This window comes from Cetorhinus maximus, chromosome 17 (genome assembly GCF_964194155.1).
Source record: "Cetorhinus maximus chromosome 17, sCetMax3.hap1.1, whole genome shotgun sequence".
NCBI lineage: Eukaryota > Metazoa > Chordata > Chondrichthyes > Lamniformes > Cetorhinidae > Cetorhinus > Cetorhinus maximus.
Window position 1 is genome coordinate 69,971,902 of NC_135895.1, and position 21,803 is coordinate 69,993,704.

At 45.3% G+C, this 21,803-nt stretch overlaps 1 protein-coding gene across 2 annotated transcripts in view; it reads right to left on the reverse strand.

The window, feature by feature from the left end:
* Positions 1-21,803, reverse strand: part of swt1 (SWT1 RNA endoribonuclease homolog) — a 163,303-nt gene that overhangs the window by 129,010 nt on the left and 12,490 nt on the right. For both annotated transcript variants that reach the window (XM_078561406.1, XM_078561405.1), the window contains exons 2-3: positions 20,422-20,524; positions 3,768-3,869 (exon numbers count right to left, since the gene is read on the reverse strand). In XM_078561406.1, the coding sequence (XP_078417532.1) occupies positions 3,768-3,869; positions 20,422-20,505 (186 nt within the window). In that variant the 5' untranslated portion in view covers positions 20,506-20,524. The remainder of the gene's footprint in view (positions 1-3,767; positions 3,870-20,421; positions 20,525-21,803) is intronic.

A 21,803-nucleotide genomic window follows, 5' to 3' on the forward strand; every position in this document is an offset into this window, starting at 1 on the left:
ACCAGTGGACATCACTGACGAGTTATATCATGTCCACACAGGAACCTGAGCAGTTTCATCATACCTCTTGCCAAATTCCTTTCTCTCACGCTGCCTTGCATGCATCGATGTTTAATGTGGGACCATTAAAGTCAGATGCAGGCAAGACCAAAATGGATAATAAGAGAATAGGAGACCTGATCAAGGGGCCTGGCATTGGGGGAGGAGGTTTGCTGAAATCCACCCTGCTGCCCTTGCCTCTAACCACCCACCCCCTCTCTCACAACCTCCACTCCAAGATCCCCATCCTGACTTCACTCACCTTTGGTCCAGGGTCTCAAGATGATCCTCGACCTCCGGCGGGTGCATTGCCGCCAGATGCCACTGTTCCCGCTGGTGGCATGAGAAGCTGCCAGCACCTCATTGGCTGGCAGCTCTCGGCAGGCAAGCTATTGGGGACCTCAATCATGGGTAAGCCCAACAATGGGCACTTGAAGGGCACTTGATTCTGTCGGGCCTCCCACCACAGAACTGACAGGGATTCCCCATCAGCTCTCCTACAGTGGACGAGACCCCCATTAGCCGAACAGAATCCCGGCAATACTGTAGTTGAGGCCAAACCAGTGATTTATAAAGGTTCACTACAATTTCTTTGTTTTTGTACTCTATGCCTCTATTTATAAAGCCCAGGATTTGCTATGCCCTATTAACTACTTTCTCAACCTTCAACGATATGCACACATAGTCGAAGGTCCTTCTGCTCCTACACCACTTTTGGAATTGTAGCCTTCATTTTATATTGCCTTTTCTCATTCTTCCTGCCAAAATAGTTCTCTGCATTAAATTTCATCTCCATGTGTCCACCCATTTTACCCAGCCTGTTCCTCAAGTCTATCACTATTCCCTTCGCAATTCACAATATTTCCAAGTTTGTGCCATCAGCAAATTTTGAAATTGTGTACTGCATCCAATTCTTAGTCATTAGATCAACAAAAGCAGTGGTCCTTATACAACTCAACAAACACCATTATATACAAAACTCCATTATATACCTTCCTCCAGTCCAAAAAACAATCATTCGCCATTACTCGCTGTTTCCTGCTGCTCAGCCAACTTCATAAGTACACTGCCACAGTCCCTTTTATTCCATGGGCTTCAACTTTGCTATCATGCCTGTAATGTAGCACTTTATCAAATACTTTTTGGATGTCCATGTACACTACACCTGTTACTTCCTCGAAAAACTCAAATTAGTTAAATTAGTTAATCTGCCCTAAATAATGCCTGTAGCTGATCGGCTTATCATTATACCTATTTTTGAACAAGAGTGCAACGTTTGCAATTCTCTAGTCCTCTGGCACCACCTCTACATCTAAGGAGGGTGGAAGATTATGGCAAGTGCCTCTGAAATTTGCAGCCTTGCATCCCACGGTACCCTTGGCTGCATTGCATCTAGTCCTGGTGACTTATCAACAAGTGCAACCAGTCTTCCTAATAACTCCTACATAACAACTTTTAGCCCATTTGGTGTCTCAACTACCTCCTCTTTCACTAAGATTCTGACAGCATCTTCTTCCTTGGTAAAGCCAAATGCAAAGCACTCATTTAGTATCTCAACCACGTCCTCTGCCTCCATGCATAAATCCCTATTTTGGTCCCTCTTCAGCCCTACTCCTTTTTACCACCTTTTACTATTTATATGTCTATATGCCTTTGGATTCCTTTTTATGTTGGCTGCCAGTCCCTTTTCATACTCACTCTTTCCTCTTAATTATTTAGATATACTAAGCCTAAACATCTTCAGCTGCATCATCAATGATCTTCCCTCCATCATAAGGTCAGAAGTGGGGGTGTTCGCAGATGCTTGCACAGCATTCAGCACCATTTGTGACTCCTCAGATACTGAAGCAGTCTATGCAGCAAGACCTGGACAACATTTAGGCTCAGGCTGATAAGTGGCAAGTAACATTCGTGCCACACAAGTGCCAGGCAATGACCATCTCCAATGAAGGATACTCTTGACATTACACTTACTGAATCCCTCACCATCAACATCCTGGGGGTCACCATTGACCAGAAACTTAACTGGATTAGCTATATAAATACTGTGGCTACAAGAGAAGGTCAGAGGTGGAGAATTCTGTGGCAAGTAACTCACCTCCTGTCTCCGCAAAGTCTGTCCACCATCTGCAAGGCACAAGTATGATGGAATACTCTCCACTTGCCTGGATGAGTGCAGCTCCAACAACAATGAAGAAGCTCAACACAATCCAGGACAAAGAAGCCCGCTTAATCGGCACCAGACACCAGGCGGATTGCAATAGTTCAAGAAGGCAGCTCATCTACACCTTCTCAAGAGCATCAAATGCTGGCCCTGCCAGGAATGCTCACTTCCCAGGAAACAATAAAAAAAAATCTGCCCATGGCATTCAATGGCATTACCACTGCTGAATTACCTACCATCAAAAGCCTGAAAGTTCCCATAACCAGAATCTTAACTGGATCGAGACATAGGGAGGAATTTTACTGCCCCGTCGCAGTGGGGACAGGATCATAAAATGCAGTGATCCGCTGAAAAGCCCATTGACTTTGGCAGGACCATAAAATCCCACCAGCGTAAAATTCTGCCCTTAAATATTGTGGCTATAAGAGTAGGTTGGAGGCTGGGAATTCTGCAATGCGTAACTCACTTCATAACTCTTCAAAGCCTGTCCACGTTCTACATGGCACAGGTCAGGAGTGTAATGGAATAGTCTCCACTTGCCTGGATGAGTGGAATCCCAACAACTGTCAAAAAGCTCGATACCATCTAAGACAGCAACTTGCTTGATCTGCAACTCGTACACCACCTCAAAAAACATTCACTCCCTCCACCACCAGCATTGGCAGCAGTGTGTAACATTTTCAAGATGCACTGCAGCAACTTGCCAAAGCAACTTCAACAGCAAACTCCAAACCAGCAATATCTTCCACCTGGAAGGACAAAGGCATTAGATGCATGGGAACACCGTCAGCTGTAATTTTCCCTCCAAGACAGACACCATCTGACTTGGAACCACTTTACTGCTCCTTCACTACTCCTGAGTCAAAATCCTGGAATGTCCTAACCTAGTAGCACTGTAGGTATATCTACACCAAATGGACTGCAGTGATTAAAAAGACAGCTCAATACCACCTTCTCAAGGGCAATTAGGGGTGAGCAACAAATGCTGGCCCTACCAGCGATGCTAATATCCTGTGAGCAAATATAAAAAAGAATTGTGAGTGTTGTTCCTTTGCCACTGATTGCAACATCCAGATCATTATATAAACCTACAGCTTTGTAGAATGCCTTACATGCTATTATTGCTCGAATGATGTTCAAATATTCCTTGTGTTTCACTTGTACTTTTTTGGCATTATCTGGATCTCATGACTGTCGAACTCTTTAACACACTCCAACCCAATTATTTTATGCTGTCTAATACAATACCAACTTCAAATGATCAAGAAGGACATGTAGCAAAAGAAACAGCATTCACCAAAGTTATTCACTACATCTAAACAAAAGTTTTAAATGGGAATTTTATTTAATACAACTTAGAATAAATGAAGCTATTTGAACTATAAATCATCCTTTTTTGTGCTCTACTTCTTGGAACTGTTAAAGCATATTTCATGCGTGTCATGAAAATAAAGTCAAATGCATATAACTGAATGGCAAGTTAAAAAGCTTACACAGTTGCTTAGTAGACTGTCCTATAGTGTGACTACGTTGACTATTATTGATACTTGCGTTGAAAACTTACCAGTTTTCTTTTTTTCCTTATACGAGGAGGTAAGGAAGATCGCTGTGGTAACTGGCTTCCTCCACTGCAATGTGACAACAGCTCAGCCTTGATTTTTTCTTCCTAATGGTTCATGTAAAAAAAAATCACGAATATTGTATACAAGAACACAAAAATATAAAAAATAGGAGTAGGCCATGTGGCCCTTCGAACCTGCTCCGCTATTCAATACGACTTCTACCTCAGCTAATTCCCGCATCATCCCCATATCCCTGAATTTAATTAATGTTCAAAAATCTATCGATCCAGGACTTGAATATACTCAGGTCTGGATCCCAAATCTGCACTGCATCAGCCTCAGTGATGCAAATGATTTTTAAATGCAAAGGCCCTAATTGACCCAGAGGAGAGTTTGGCCTCAAATAGTAAGGCCAGGAACAGACTGGAGGCCAGGCCTCATTAAGGAGGGTGATTTTATAAGAAAAAAGATAGTCTTGACTGGACTTGCCATAGCCTGGAAGGATGGAGTAGCAGAGTGCTCAGAGGCTAGCCAGGGCAGGTGTCCCTGAACAATCCCATGCTTTTCTGATACCTCCTTTGAGGCTTTGACGGCATGCTGTCTCCAGGAGGAGAGATGTGCTCTGCCCTCTGTCCAGAAGGAGAAATCCTCCAGTCAGAAAAAGCACTATAAAAATGCAAATTGTTGAATGCTGTTTGGGATCTTAGTACGTGCAAAATGGTCACATGTTTGTCTTTAACACAATCATTGGAGCTCAAGTGATTCACAGTATGCAAAACACTTTGAGAAGTGATACCACATAAATGTAAATCTTTTGTATGAAATAAAACTGTTTGGCATTAAATTATCCAATTAACAGTGTTCATTACAATAGCATCTGCTACATTTGTTTCCATACAGTAGCTCCTGAACTTATGCAGACTTAAGCTAAACTCCACACATGCATTTGAAAGGAATTCATTACGTCAGTGACTTCAAGTTTTCCTGGCTCCCAATTAGCTAAGGATTCCTTTGTTGACAGGTTTAAAACTGTTTTTTTGAGATTAGTTAATGTGGAAAAGTTGTTGGCTACTCCCCAGTTTCTCATTAACCCACATTACTTGTTTCTTCCAGATATTTGTGTTAACTGTCTGCCTTGTCAAAGCAAAAATGGAAGACTCAGATTCTGCAGAACAGCTATTCTTTGGTTAGTTAAAAAAATTAGCGTAACTGGAAATAAAGCCTAGGAATCCATGTCATTATTCTGCTTAGAATTGTACATCGTATCAATGGGCAAATGAGCAAATACTACATTTTCAAAATAAGTTGAGAGAAAAGGATAAGTGGGACAGTTTGGTCCAGATATGGACCATGGCCACTCTATGAGGTACCTGACATGTGTAAAAGTCTCTGCTAAAGCAGCAGAATGGAGGAATTCAGGAGAACACATTTGTATTAGTGGAATTTCAGGGCGCATGTGTTAGTCTCCAAAGACTGATCATAACTTTTGACTAGGTAGCAATGAGCCTGATTTCAGCTTTGCCAGTTCGATGCTACTCATGTACTCATGACCTGTGCAGACAAAATTGGAATTTCCTGCGGGTTGTGGGAAAAACCATCAAAACACAACTGGAAACACAAAAAGTCAAAAGAAGCTAAACAAACCCTCCTTCATCCTTTAGCATTTACCTTCCTACCTGGTTGAACTCAATTCCTCCTAACCACAGATTGATTGTAGCTTCTATTTCTCTCTTGGAGGGTCTCTCTTCCCCCACCCCCATGCAGCCTCCCTCACCCCACCCTTCCATTCTCTCTCCCCCCATCCTCGGGAAGCCCCTCTCTCTGCCTGCTGTACACAGTCTCGCTCTCTCTTACCCCACCAAACGTAGCTCCTCTCTTACCCCGCCAGCACAACCTCTCTCGTGCTGTCCTGCGAAGCATCTCTCCCCCACCCTCAGGTAATCACTCTCTTACCACCCACCTCCCGTCCAGCCTTTCTCTTTACCCCTGCTGCACAGCCACTCTCTTTCCGCCCTGCATAGCCACTCTTGCCCCCACGCAGCCTCTCTTACCACCCCATGCAGCCTCCCGCTTCCCACCCTGCATAGACCCTCTCTTACCCCGCCATGCAGCCTCTCTATTATCCCCCCGCCATGCAGCCTCTCTATTACCCCCCCACCACACAGCCACCCTCTCCCCGCCACTGCACAGCCACCCTCTTCTCACCCTGTGCAGCCTCCCTCTCCCCCATCACAGCAGCTCTCTCCCTCTCCCAGCAGTGTGACCGTGCGCATCCCCACGCAGCTGCTCTCTCTCCCCACTGCACAACTTCTCTCTGCCCCTCATGGCCTCACTTCTCCCCTCATGGCCTTTCTCTCCCCCACTCACAGCCACTACCTTCCCACCCCGCACCACCCCCCCTCCCCCCTGCCCCGCAGCCCCTCTCGCCTCCCCACAGCCCCTCTCGCCTCCCCGCAGCCCCTCTCTGCCCCCCCGCAGCCCCTCTCCTCCCCCCCGCAGCCCCTCTCCTCCCCCACCCCCGCAGCCCCTCTCCTCCCCCACCCCCGCAGCCCCTCTCCTCCCCCACCCCCGCAGCCCCTCTCCTCCCCCACCCCCGCAGCCCCTCTCCTCCCCCACCCCCGCAGCCCCTCTCCTCCCCCACCCCCGCAGCCCCTCTCCTCCCCCACCCCCGCAGCCCCTCTCCTCCCCCACCCCCGCAGCCCCTCTCCTCCCCCACCCCCGCAGCCCCTCTCCTCCCCCACCCCCGCAGCCCCTCTCCTCCCCCACCCTCGCAGCCCCTCTCCCCCACCCTCGCAGCCCCTCTCCCCCACCCTCGCAGCCCCTCTCCCCCACCCTCGCAGCCCCTCTCCCCCACCCTCGCAGCCCCTCTCCCCACCCTCGCAGCCCCTCTCCCCCACCCTCGCAGCCCCTCTCCCCCACCCTCGCAGCCCCTCTCCCCCACCCTCGCAGCCCGTCCCCCCTCTTCCCCACCCTCGCAGCCGCTTCCCCCCACACCGCAGCCGCTCTCCCACTCTCCCTCCCATCGCAGCCCCACTTTCCCCTCGCAGCCCCTCCTCCCTCTTCCCCTCCCCCTCTCTCGCAGCCCCTCTCCCCCCCTCACAGTCCATCTCCCCCCCGAAGCCCCTCCCCCTTCCCCTCGCAGCCCCTTTACGCAGCCGCTCCCCCTCGCAGTCGCTCCTCCCTCTCTCCCCCACCCTTGCAGCCGCCCCCCTTTGCAACCACTCCCACTTCTCCCCCTCCCTCGCAGCTGCTCCCCCCTTCTCTCCTCCACCCTCGCAGCCGCTCCCCCCTTCTCTCCCCCACCCTCGCAGCCGCTCCCCCCTTCTCTCCCCCCCACCCTTCTCTCCCCCCCACCCTTCTCTCCCCCCCACCCTTCTCTCCCCCCCACCCTTCTCTCCCCCCCACCCTTCTCTCCCCCCCACCCTCCTCTCTCCCCCACCCTCCTCTCTCCCCCACCCTCCTCTCTCCCCCACCCTCCTCTCTCCCCCACCCTCCTCTCTCCCCCACCCTCCTCTCTCCCCCACCCTCCTCTCTCCCCCACCCTCCTCTCTCCCCCACCCTTCTCTCTCCCCCACCCTCGCAGCCTCTCCCCCACCCTTCTCTCCCCCACCCTCGCAGCCTCTCCCCCACCCTTCTCTCCCCCACCCTCGCAGCAGCTACCCCCCTCTCTCTCAGCTGCCACCCCCCATTCTCTCCCCCACCCTCGCAGCCACTCCCATCCCTCTCTCCCCCACCCTCGCAGCCACTCCCATCCCTCTCTCCCCCACCCTCGCAGCCACTCCCTCTCTCTCACAGCCAATCTCTCACTACCATTCCCACCCCCTCCCTGCCTGCAGCTTCTGGCCTTTTTAATAGTTTATTATCTTTCTGAGCTGCACATCCAGTTTGCTGTTTTATTATCCGTCTGGCAAGCCACAAAGAAGTCGTCTCTGTCCAGACAGGACAACTGGCCAATCTAACCTGATTGTGCTGGAAGATTCCATACCATCACCTACAGAACTAACCCAATCTCTGCATGCCTACTTCATCTTGCGACATCAACACCACCTGAAAGGCTGATTTGACAACACCGGTCTCCAGCCAGCAGAACTCGAAACATCTAGGTGAAAGAATTCCTCATTGGACTCTGACTTTGGAACCCTAGAACTCACAGGAATCAATATTCAGGTTTTCTGTGGTCCTTGTACTGTAAACCTCCTTTTCTCTATCCCCCCTTTACTGTGTGAATTCGGAGTGGGACATTGCAGACACTGGTTCGTGGATTTTGAATAGGCAAAATAAACTAACTTTCCCAGTTAATCCTAACTAAAGTTTGCTGTGGATTATTAGTAAAATTGGATCACACAAAAATCGAGGGGTTGGGAAAAAAACATGCCACTGCTTATTCTTTAAACCAAACTAATTCAAAACATCTTCTGTTTATGGACAGGTGGTAAGAGGAAAACAGTGCTGCTTGAACTAACCCCCTCCTGTCCGTAACACAGCTCATTACCGACCTCCTCGCTAGGGTGAGATGTTCTCGAGGCAGCACAATCACATCATTCCTCCAAACCTTCCACGAGCGCAGACACTCACCTTGTTTGAACCTCAATCTAGCTTGGAGTGGAGAGCACTGGGTGAGCCACACCTCAGGAGTATGCAGGAGGAGGGTGAAGCAGAGTCAGCTTTGAGCGGTCCCTCTAGAGGACAGACCACAGTCATGCTCTGCTGGGTGGTGATGCTGGGCCTCACACACAACGAGGGTATTTCAGGAACATTAGAGGCAGATGTGTCAGGGATTCCCCGAGATAGTGCAGAGCCACGGACAGACAATGGAGAAATCCATGCAGCACATATGCTCCGTAATGTCCCAGAGTTTTGAGCACATGGGCTCCTCCATTGATTGGCCATCCTCTTGGAGGGCCATGTGCAGCATCACTGTGAATGCAGGAGCAGCATGCTGAAAAGCACAGAGTGACACTCTGTAGCACTGACCCACTCGGTGCCAGTGATGGTGCAGAAATGCCATGGATGCCAGCTGCATCCCAACTAATAGTGTCCCAGCATGCAAGTAAACTATGAAAGGGCTGAGGCGGTCAAAGAGACTGCCACCCCTCAGGGGCACAGGCAACAGGCGTACAGGTGACAATCCTTGCCTCTACTGTCCCTCTGACTGAGGAATAATCTATACGGCAAATCCCTGTGGCAGAGGCTGTCCATGCAATATTGTGGAGGAGCCCCCGAGGCACCTTCACGTTGAGGACGGAGGCCACAGGCATCTCAACCACCAACAGAGACTGGAGAGCAAGCTGCCTCCACATCATCCTCAGACATAGTAGGCGCAGAAGGGAACGCAACACACCGTATTATTAGGTACACTTTATGGGTCAACTGGGTGAATGTTTGTTCGGTTTTTAAGTTCACCGAGTTAGCCTTTATTATATCATTGATTAGGCCAATGACCAGACTTGGTCATTGCTTGATATCAAAAGGGCAGAGTGAAGGGCTGAGGGGTGGACAGGGCATGGTTTCTTGCAGTGCCATGGTCAGTGCTGGGGGAGACTGTTGGCCGTGTAGATCCTATTTTCATTCAATGTGCTTATTTAGATGTGTGTGTTTACTGGATAATTTCTCTCTCCGACAGATGGTGAGTTATAGAGCGATCTTTCATAAGGGGTAGGAGCCCCTCGAGTGAAACATTGCTGAATCAGTGTGTTCCTTGTGACCATGCCAGACAGCCTCAGCAATCTTCCCCCAATGCCTGGGCACTGGGCTCCTCTGGGGTACTCCCTTCATCCTCCTCTTGTTTCTCTTCCCCATCCCCGCCTGAGAAAGAGTGTCATTCCAGGTCCTCCTCTTCAACTAGCTCCAGACCATCTTGGTCTAGTCATGTTGTGCAGTGTGCAGTAGTCAACCATGATATGAGACACCCTGGCCTGCTCCTACTGGTCATGGCAACGGAAACGCATCTTCAAGATGCCAATGGCCTGTACAATGCACATACATGTTAGTAGATGGTTTTGGCAGTAGTGCCTCTTTACATACGTGGCCAGGTACTAGACAGGTGCCAGGAGACATCTCTTCAGCCTTATCATACAGCAGCCACCCATAGAGTCTGAATGTTGGCATGAAGCTGTTCGGCACCTGGTACTCTCGAAGGATAAAGGCACCATGACAGCTGCCCGGGAACCGAGCACAAACCTGCAGAGATGGGCTTCTTGTGATCACAGACATTGAGTTGAAGACTTTTCTGTTTAGAAATCTGGCTGGCTGGTTTGTCTGTGCATTAATGGTTATGTGGGCACAATCTATAGTCCCCTGAACTTGAAAGAATCCATCAATGGAGGCAAACCTCTATGTGCTCAGTGCCTGCACTGGCCTATTTGCCTCAAAGTGGATGTAGTCTCCCACCTTCTGGAATAGGGCACTGATGGCAAGATGAGCTGCCAACTGAGAGCTGCCACACAAATCTGCTGCAGATCCTTAGAATGACCCAGGTGCATGGTGACCTTGACAGCTGCAGGTAGGGAATTGCCATGGGGTCCCACGAGATATCCGGTTATTGTGGTCCAGAGCACAAAAATGTCTGTGCCCAGCTGCCTGTGTGGGCACAGTCTCCTACAGCACTGGTGTTGTCGTGTTGTCACAATGGGCCGAAGAGCCTGTTTCTGTGCTGTATAGCTCTATGACTATTTGTAGAAAGCTGACTCTTGGGTGGTATATCCAATGTTTTTGGGTGCCACCTACTTCCCCTTGCTGTGCTCCCGTGTCCTCCTCCTGACCAGAAGGATGCATATGCATCCTTGCTACTCTGTCCAATGTCAGAATAGCCTGCTCGCATCTCAATTCCCTTTCCTGCCACATGTTGGTTTACCAGGACTTCCTCTGCCCACCTCTGAAGTCCAAGTGATGTCAGCAGCCTCTTGTCTCTCTGAAGAGCCCAACCTCTCAATGTTGAGAAATACAAGCCACTGAGCACCAGTGATGATAACTCGGTACCACTGCTTGAGCATCTGAGTTTAAATCTCCTGTTTCTCAGAACTGTTGAACAATACACCCATTAAAACTCATGCTGTGTTCCTGACAGCTGCATCCTGACGTGTCCCAGGCTCTCTTTTTACCCCATGCACCCCCAGCTGAAAATCTCAAACTGCTGCTCCAAATACTGTTCTTGAGCTCCACAGCGAGCTCAACAAGTTGTTAATTGGAGGCTTGTGGGTTGCCAGTGCCACACCACCCGCCACTTGAAAATCACATCGCGTACCAGAGGCATTGGCAACCAGTCCACAATCCCAGATCGCAATTTTCAATGCACACCTACACCCGGCTTTGCTCTCATGGACGATTGAAAATCCAGCTCTCAATGTCTGAGTATTTATTCACAGGTCTCTGGGGTAGGCAACTCTAAAAGTTCACAACCCTTACTGTGTACAATAAATGTGAATTATTTCAAGATTGATAGGACCTAATAACTAACAGTATAGCAGGAAACATTACAGCCAGAAATATCTGATTATAGATTTCAGGCTCAGCTGACCACCAAACTAGTCTACCATCATGGATTCTATTTCTTGATCAGACTGCTAAATGGGGTACTGATGGAAAACCCGATTATTTGAAGAAAATACTTTCCAATCAAAACAGCACTGGTGTTGTTCCTTCTTGTCGCCTTCCATCTGAACAGCGAAATGGGAAAAGAAGGGTTCAAAATATAAAGTGTCTAACTTAGTACACAATCTATCACCTCTAAAATGACAATTTATTACTGCAGAAAGTCTGGACTGTGCAGTATCAAAACAAAATTTCCCACACTTATTTGCAACACTGATGAGTTTGAAATGAAATTATCATGACAGCAGTGACAACATTAGCATAATAAATTTCCAGCTATATTCAAAACTCCATTCTTCAGTTTGAATGAGTAAACTTTGTTATCACTGTGCAGCATATAATCTGGGATGGAAACTCTTAATATGAAATAGGATCTGGAACATCTCCATTAAATTGTAGTGATGTTTTATTCATAAATCCATGCAAATATCACGATGCTTTAAGAACATAAAACATTAACAATTGGTATCAGCACTCATATGCTGTTGGTGCAATCTGCTCCTCCCAATACACAAATGTGAATGTTGTATTTTCTGTTGATACAGTCCCCACTGTTGTTAGGAGGCATGTCTGTGGAACGTAACATGATCGGTATACAAAGTGGCCGATGTATCGTGTTGGGTCAATTTCTCGTAGAATTTTGACAACGTCAGAATTTAAAACTAAATTTATTCAAGTACTATGAGTTTTGGAATTTGTGTTCAGATCTCCACCCCCTCTCTCTTTCTCACGTAGATGATTCGCTGAAGCGGTCAGGAAGTAACCCTCTGCAGGTAATCTTTCCACCTTCTATCCCACTCTCATTCAGCATTTGCTGTCAATGTTCCAAAGAGAATCCTGGGCTTTATGTTTTTAAGATTTCTTATAACTACATTTGTGACAATATTCCTGGCTATAGGCAAGCTATGTGAGGTGGAAGATTTTCACCTTATTCAGCTAGGGAGACAAGGCCACAGTCTGATCATTTTCAATACTAAAGCAGGTACGATAAACACTGCTGTTGAGCAGGCATTGTAACTTGTTTGTCACTTCAGGCTGCCTGAAAGGACTTATAGGCTGATAAACACAGACAGGATCTTCACCTCGGAAACAGTTACCATTTACTAGGGTAATCCTTAAATTAGTCATAAGAAACACAAGGATGAGGAGGAGTAGGCCATACAGCCCATCGATTATGCTCCGCCATTTAATAATATCTTGGCTGATCCTTGACATCATCTCAACCTTCATGCCCGATCCCCATAACCCATGATTCCTTTAGAGTCCAAGAGTCTTTTGATCTCATCTCGGCATTAAATATATTCAACAACTGAGCATCCATAGGCTTCTGGGGTAAAGAATCCCAAAGTTTACTGAGTAAAGAAATTTCTCCTCCTCTCAGTCTGAAATGACTAACCCCTTATACTGCAACTATGCCCCCTAGTTCTAGACTCTCCAGCCAGGGAAAAAAACTTCTCAGCATCTACCCTGTCAAGCCCTCTCAGAAACATAAATGTTTCATTTATATCATCTCTCATTTTCCTGAACTTCAGAAAGTAAATCCCCATTCTTCTTAATCTGTCCTCATAGGACAGCCCTCTCATCCCAGGTATCAATTTTGTTGCCACCCTCTAAGGGAAGTATGTCCTTCTTCCAGCACAAAGACTAAAACTGCGCACAGTACTCAAGGTTATGGCCTCAGCAAAGCTTTGTACAATTGCAGCAAGACTTCCTTACTCTTGTACTCCAACACCTTGCAATAAAAGTCAACATACCATTTGTCTTCCTAACTGCTTGCTACACCTGCACTATAACTTACTGTGTCTCTTGCAAAAGAACACACAATTTTTTCTGAACACCAACATTTAATAGTTTCTCACCATTTTAAAAAATTCTGCTTTTATATTCTTCCTACCAATGTGAACAAACTCACATTCCCCCAAATTATACTATACTCTAACTGCCACCTTGTTACCCACTGACTTAACTTATCCATCTTCTTTTGCAGGCCATTTGTGTCCTCCTCACAGCTTATTTTCCCACCTAGCTTTATACTGTCAGCAAACTTGGATATGTTACACTTGGTCCCTTCATCCAAATCATTGATATAGATTGTATATTGCTGAGGGTCCAGCACTGACCCCTGCGGTACGCTACTAGCAACAGTCTGCCAACCTGAAAATGACACAGTTATCCCTAGTCTGTTTTCTGTCCTTTAACCAATCCTCTATTCATGCTAATATATTACCCTCAACCTAATCTCGTGCAACAGCCTTTCATGTGGCACCTTACTGAATGTCTTTTGAAAATCCAAATATATTACATCTACTAGTTCCCCTTTCTCTACCCTACTAGTTATATCCTCGAAATATTCTAATGGATTTGTCAGGCACAATTTCTGCCATAAAACTATGTTGGCTCTGCCTAATCGTATGATTTTCTGAGAGCCCTGTTAACACTTTCTTAATAATGGAATTCAGCATTTTCCTGACGACTGATGTCAGGTTAACTGGCCTGTAGTTCCGTTTTCCCTCTTCTTCCTTTCTTAATTAGCGGTGTTACATTTGCTACCTTCCAATCTTCTCGAACTGTTCCAAATTTTGGAACAGTTTTGGGAAATTTTGGAAGATCCACTGTCTCTGCAACTACCTCTTTCTGCCAATTCCAGCATGATGCCACCACCAAACACATCTTTCCCTCACCACCCCCCCTCCCCCATTAGCATTCCGTAGGGATCATTCCCTTCGTGACACCATGGTCCACTCTTCCATCACCACCAACTCCTCATCCCCTTCCCATGCAATCGCAGGAGGTGCAACACCTGCCCCTTTACCTCCTTCCTCCTCACTGTCCAAGGCCCCAACACTCCTTTCAGGTGAAGCAGCGATTCACTTGCACCTCCTTCAATTTGATCTACTGCATTTGCTGCTCCCAATGTGATCTCCTCTACACTGGGGAGACTTAGCGCAGACTGGGTGACCATTTTGCGGAACACCTTCGCTCAGTCCGCAAGCATGACCCAGAACTTCCTGTCGCTTGCCATCTCAACTCACCCTCTTGCCCAAATATCCATCCTTGGCCTGCTGCAATGTTCCAATGAAGCCCAATGCAAACAGGAGGAACAGTACCTCACTTTCAATTAGGCACTTTACATCCTTCCGGACGTAACATTGAGTTAAACAACTTCAGACCATGAACTCTCTCCTCCATCATGACCCTTTTTTAATGCAATTTTTTTTTCTTTTATTTATTTGTTCATTTTTTTATCCTTTCTCCCCAACACCCCCTCCCTCTACAGGGCCATCTGTCACTTGTTTCTATATTGTGCTTTCACAAAGCACCGACCCTTGTTCTGCAATCAAAACCCTCTGCTATCTTACCTTTATGCCACTATCAGTACCTTCTTTACTCTTTACCATTACCATTAAAACTCCCTTTGTCTTGTGTCCATGACAGCTTTGTCAATCTCTCCTTAGTTTCCACCTATCCCTGACCTTCTATCTTGTTCCACCTCCTCCTGAACAGTATAAAATCCACCACATCACATTTCTACTTCTCTTTAGCTCTGAAGAAGTCATATGGACTTGAAATATTGGGGAGAATTTTCTCCCCATTGGGGATGCTGGGCGTGAGTGGGCGCGGGAGTCCACTGCACGCCCGCCGAACCAAGGATCAGAATGACACGTGATGACATTGTGATGCACGCCCGATGTCACCGTGCGTCATTTTACGTGTCGGCGAGCGGGGCCTGCCCCCACTCACCGACTCAAAGATTCTGCCCATTAACTCTGTTTCTCTCTCCACAAATGCTGCCAGACCTGCTGAGTTTTACCAGCATTTTCTATTTTTATTACCTCTTTTAGAACCTTAGGATGTTGGCCATTAGCTTCAAGGAATTTATCAGCTTTTAGTCCCATTAATTTCTCCAGTGCTTTTTCTTTTTCTAATATGAAATAAGTTACTCACTATCTTTAGATCCTTGGCATTATTTCAGCTTAAGTTTTTTGTGTCTTCAACTATGAAGACAGACAAAATATTTGTTCAATGTCTGCAATTTCTTTGCTCCCTAATATAATTTCTCCTGTCAAAAACTCTAAAGGACCCACATTTAATTTTGTGACTCTCTTCCTTTTTACAAGCTGTTACAATCTTTTTATATTTCTGGCTAGTTTTCTCTCATTCTGCTTTCTCGCTATTGTCAATTTTTGGTCATCATTTGCTGGTATCTAAAACTCTCCCAATCCTCAGGCTTACTATTCTTCAAGGCAATATTGTGTGTGTCTTTTTTAATCCAATTCTATCCTTAGTTAGTCAAAAGATGAATTTCTTGTATTGTGGAGTTTTCACTTCTCAAGTGGAGGTTCGTTAAGAACTATGAAATCTTTCTGAAAGTTTGCCATTGCTTTTCATACCTTTTAATACCTTGACATATCTTTTAATTTAACTTCATAATCTACCTGATCCAACTCCCCTCTCATACCTGTGTAATTGGCTTTATTTAATTTTAGTCCTTAATGATAAATAGTTATTTGTCAGACTAATAGAGCTATAGTTAACAGGGTTTATTTTGTCACCATTTTGAAAACAGTTATCATGTTGGTTTGTTTCAAACCTAATGAGTAATAACTTAAAAATTTATTACTCCCCCCACCAAACAATCTATTGCAATGTTACTACAGGTCGAGTATCCTTTTATCTGCACTTCCGAAAACCAAACACGTCCGAAAAACTCACTATTTTTTGAACCTCATCGATCTTTAGCAGTGGCAAGCCTTGTTGTTGGTCAGCACTGTTTACCTTGCAATTTTGTGGTAAACATGTCATAAAGAAACTTTTTCAGGTACCCTTTATTTATTATTCAGTGATACACCTTACTTTTCTAGCCATTTTATTTACTTTAGGCTATAGCTAGCCTAGGCTTAGGCTAATATAACGTAAGCTTACGTGTGGTATCCGAAAACCAAAATTATCTGAAATCCAAAATGTAATCGGCCCCAAGGGTTTTGGATAAAGGATACACGACCTGTAGTGTCTTTTCTAGTAAATACTTCAAAGAATTAATTGTGTCAATTATGTTTGCTCCTTTTTAGCTTCAAACCAGTTTTCATCCTTAAAGGATCGAATTTTTTTCTTTGATAATCTTCTTGCTGCTGCACCTAGCATTTACACCTAAACTTATTTTTTGTTCTCTCTTTGTCCTCCTGATCATTTTTTTTTAAAAGCTTCTGCATTCTTCCTTCAGGCTTTGTAGCATTCTCTTTTTTACTTTACTCCATTTAGTCTCCTTTATTATCCTAGATGCTCATTAATATATATTTAGAGATATTCTATTTATCTGCATGTGAGATTTTGTTTCCGAACATACACTAAACTCTTCCTTCATTCACTTGAAGATGCTCTTTTGAAGCTATGTATCTGACTTTTGGTTTACAGTATTTGTTCTTTTCAGTTCAAATTAAATTTGATCTTGTTATCCCCGCTATCATCAAAGGTTCTGCTCCTTCCATTCAAGCATGCTATCTGAGTCAAGGATTCTGTTTACTACTTCAGACTCTATGTTAAAATTATCCACTGATATTATCTTTCGGCTTGCATCTAATTTTTAAAAATCTTTTAACTGTATGTTTGATTTGACTGGTGGTTTACAGCAAACGCTTAAGAGTTTTTCTGCTCATTTTGCACTACACATTTCACATAGTAACATTTAGGACAGTTTTTTAAAATTCTTTTATGGGATGGCAAGGTGCAGGTACATCAACAGGGATGTTAGCGAGGGAGTTCCAGGATTTTGACCAGGTGACAGTGAAGGATCGGCAATCTACTTCCAAGTCAGGATGGTGTGTGGCTTGGAGGGGAACGAGCAGGTATTGTGTTCCAATGCATCTGCTGCCTTTGCTCCTCAGGTTGGTAAAGGTCACAGGTTTGCTGTCAAAGGAAGCTTGGCAATTTGCTGCTTTGCATCTTATATATGGTGCACACTGCTACCACAATGTGCCAGTGGTGGAGGGAGTGTATGTTTAAAGTGGTGGACGGGGTGCCAATCAAGTGGACTGTTTTGCTCTGGATAATGTCTAGCTTCTTGAGTATTACTGGAGCTGCATTGATCCAGGCAAGTGGACAGTATTCCATCGCACACCTGACTTGTGTGTTATAGATGGGGCATCAGGTGGTGAGCTAATCGCTGCAGAATTCCCAGCCTTTTACCTGCTCTTGTAGCCACAGTATTTATATGGCTAGTCCAGTTCAGTTTCTGGTCAATGGTAACCCCAAGGATGTTGATGGTTTTGATTTTTTTCCTTATTCTTTCATGGCTTGTGGGCGTCACTGGCAAAACCTGCACTTGTTGCCCATGCCTAATTGCCCTTGAACTGAACATTTCAGAGGATAGTTAAGAGTCAACCACATTGACTTATATGTGACTCCAGACCCACAACAGGACAGCAGATTTCCTTCCCTGAGGATATTAGTGAACCAGATGAGTCTTCTATGACAATTAATGATTCACCATTGCTGAAACTAGCTTTATTTAATAATAGATTTATTAATTGAATTTAAATTCCATCAGCTGCCATGGCGGGATTTGAAACCACGTCCCCAGAACATTAGCCAGGGCCTCTAGATTACGAATCCAGTGACATTACCACTATGCTACCACCTCCCCGATTCAGTGATGGTAATGCCATTGAATGTCATGGGGAGGTGGCGAGATTGCCTCTTTGTGGAGATGGTCATGGCCTAGCACTTGTGTGGCGCAAACATTACTTGCCACTTATCAGCCCAAGCCTGAATTTTGTCCAAATCTTGTTGCATATGGACAGGGACTGCTTCAGAATCTGAGGAGTTGTAAATGGTGCTGAACATTGTGCAATCATCAACAAACATCCCCACTTCTGACCTTAGGATGGAGGGAAGGTCATTGATAAAAAAGCTGAAATTGGTTGGGCCTAGGATACACTATCCTGATTCCCAGTGACTTCAATTTCGCAGGGTGTTGATGAGCAAGTGCCACTCGAAAGTAGTGTCAACGACACCTTCCATCACTTGGATGATGATCAAGAGTAGATTGATGGGGCTGTAACTGGCTGGATTGGATTTGTCCTGCTTTTTGTGGAACGGACATACCCAGGCAATTTTCCACATTGGCGGGGAGATGCCAGTGTTGTATTTGTACTGGAACAACTTGGCTAAGGGCACTGTTAGCTATGGAGCACAAGTCTTCATTACTACTGCCGAAATGTGTCAGGGCCCGTTTGTAGTATCCAGTGCCTTCAGCCATTTCTTGATATCACATGGGGTGAATCAAATTGGCTGAAGACTGGCATCGGTGATGCTGGAGACCTCAGGAGGATGCTAAGATGGATCATCCACTCAACACTTCTAGTTGAAGATGGTAGCAAATGCTTCAGCCTTATCTTTTGCATTGGGCTGGCCTCTCCCATCATTGAGGATGGGAATATTTGTGGAGCCATCTCCTCTAGTGAGCTGTTTAATTGTCCACCATTATTCACGACTGAAAGTAGCAGGACTGCAGAGCTTTGATCAGATCTGATGGCTGTGGGATCACTTAGCTCTGTCTAGTGCATGCTGCTTTTGCTGTTTAGCTTGCATGTAGTCCTGTGTTGTAGCTTCACCAGGTTGGCAACTCGTTTTTTCAAGTATACCTGGTGCTGCTCCTGGCATGCTCCTCTGCACTCCTCATTTGAACCAGGGTTGATCACTTAGCTGTGAATGATATGCCAGACCAGATCTGTGGTCCAGACGCATCTGTGATAGGTAGAATGATGAGGGCAGTCTATTAGGTTTTCCTTCTTGTTGGTTCTCTCACCAGCTGCCGCAGGCCCAGTCTGGCAGATATGTCCTTCTGGAGAAGTCCATTGCTACCGTTTGGTGCCAGTACTTTTAGCCACAGTAGTTCACTGGGGGTGATTATTCTGTACCATAGGTTCTACTTCCTTTACCTGTTAGGTGTCCTCGAGGTACACTGCCTCCTCTCTAGTCTAATTTGTATTTCTTACATATTCTAAGCACTTCTGTGCTGTACTTGTGTTCATCTATAGTGTCACATCACAGTCTGCAAGTTCTTTCATTAATCTATGTAATTGACACAGATTTAATCCCAAGTAAACAAGTCACCCCATTCCATGGAAACTGCAATTGTGACATACACTCACCATTCAGTGAGTACTATCTTTGTGACACGCATTCAGTACTAACTGTCATCCAGATTCCTCAAATCACTAATGGCACCATAATTCAAACAGCCACTCTCAACAGAGATTCATATTTATATCTATTATCTAGTCTACAGAATCTTCACACTGTGAATACAATAATCTATTTTCAGGCATGGCTTGATTTGAAGTTTCAGCACTTGGACCAAATAATCACTATGGTGTTAAAAGTTCTGGCAGAAACAAATTTTCTTTGTCACCTTTGTCTACTTAAGGCGGTTTGTTTGCTGACATTAACAACCGCCGATATATTTCAAAATCAATTCATTTTTCATCCATGACAATTTTCATGTGGACACACTAAAACCAGATAATTTACCCCCAGCCTGTATTGTTTCTGTAATATTTCTTGGCTCAATTAAAAAATTATTTGTGCTAACTTATATGTGAATCTATGGAATGAAGATTAGATATTAAAGGATCTGCAATAAATTGTATACAGTGAAGACTACTCACTCATGGATAAATATATTTGCATTTACAGTATTAGACATAAAACATGGGTCAGGCCCGATGGCAGCACAGTATCTGCTGACACCTGTATTGTTATCCATACACAAATCGATGCAGAGTTAAGAACATTTAATATCTGTAATATCAGAGTTCTTAATTCATGTAACCCCTAAAAGCTGATGTAAGTTGATACAATATACTAAGCACAGGACTTCAGAAGGCAAGTTCCCCATAATCACCTCCCTCCACCCACCCAAAAAGCAAACTTGCATGTGTACAGAATCAACATTTTTAGAAAACAAACTTTTTGGATCTTCCTCATTGGTGGTATGTGGCAGTCAGTGGTAAGCACTGGAGGCTCCAAAAAATAGGCACTTTGAAAGAAAAACCATACTGTCCTCACATTATGGCTGCACTGTTGAGGCTTTGTTTTCTTCGATGGAGACTTAGTCATCTCTCGCTTGTGTTTTGAATGTTTTCTTGACATCGCTATTTCATTTGTAGAGCTTAGGAGAGTCAAAAAGGTCCTGAATTAATATTAAAACATGGAAATGCTGCTAAAGAATCATAATGTCATACATTAACATAAAAATATACGAATTAGGAGCAGGAGTAGGCCATTCGGCCGTTTGAACCTTTTTCACCATTCAATAAGATCATGGCTGATCTGATTGTAACCTTAACTCCACATTCCCACCTACCCCTGATAACGTTTCACCCCTTTGCTTATCAAGAATCGATCTAACTCTGCCTTAAAAATATTCAAAGACTCTGCTTCCACCCCATTTTGAGGGAGAGAGTTCCAAAGACTCTCAAACCTCTAGAGAGAAAAGTTCTCCTCATCTGTCTTAAATGGGCGACCCCTTAAACATTGACCCCTAGTTCTAGCTTCCCCACAAAAGAAAGCAACCTTTCCACATCCACACTGTCAAGGCCCCTCAGGATCTTACATGTTTCAAATGGTTATATTTTCACTGTCCTATTAAGAATTGTGCTTCAATACATATATGTAGTCAGATTATAGTTTTTTTAAAATACTAGTGAACACCCACTTATGTTTTACCCTCTCTTCTCCCAGTTATCCTCCACTTCAGTCTTTCCTGCTCATCCATTGCTTGTTTTTCCTTCTTTCCTGCTCATCTTTCACTTATTTCTGTCTTTCAATCGCCCCCTATTTATTTCTTTTGCTTTTCCTTCATTCCTATTTCTTTACAAGCTTCTTTTTAGTCTCTCCTCCTTTACTTCCTTTCTCATTTTTTTTTCATGTATACACTGAAGTCCAGGTAAAATCCTCACTATGCAAGCACAAGATATTGCCACTGAAGGGCAGAAAAATCAGCAATGACAGGCACTGACATCAGCACATTTGGGTTGCCAATGCTTAAATGTTCCTAGGGACTGGATTATATGCTCAGGGCAGGCGCCCCACATTCCAGTGTATAGGTCGGGGGCCAGCCAGCCTTCACTTAGCTGGTTTTAATTTTTTGGGCTACAGCTCTTCAATTAGTGAGGTCGGACTTTCCTCCATCTCTAGGAAGAAGCCCCGCCTCTTACACCTGCCAGCCAATCGGAGACCAGGATCTCCACCCACACCAGGATCAGTGGCCACTGCTGGTATTGCAGGCAGCCGGGGAGGAAGAAGGACCATGGATGCCCTGAAACCCAGGCAAGTCCAGGATCAGGCCGGGGCCAAGCTGGCAGGCCCTGACAAGTGGGGGTGGCAAGGATATTGGACAGGGCAGGAGGGAGGGTGGGCACGAGGAGGCAAAACTGTGGTTGGGTGCC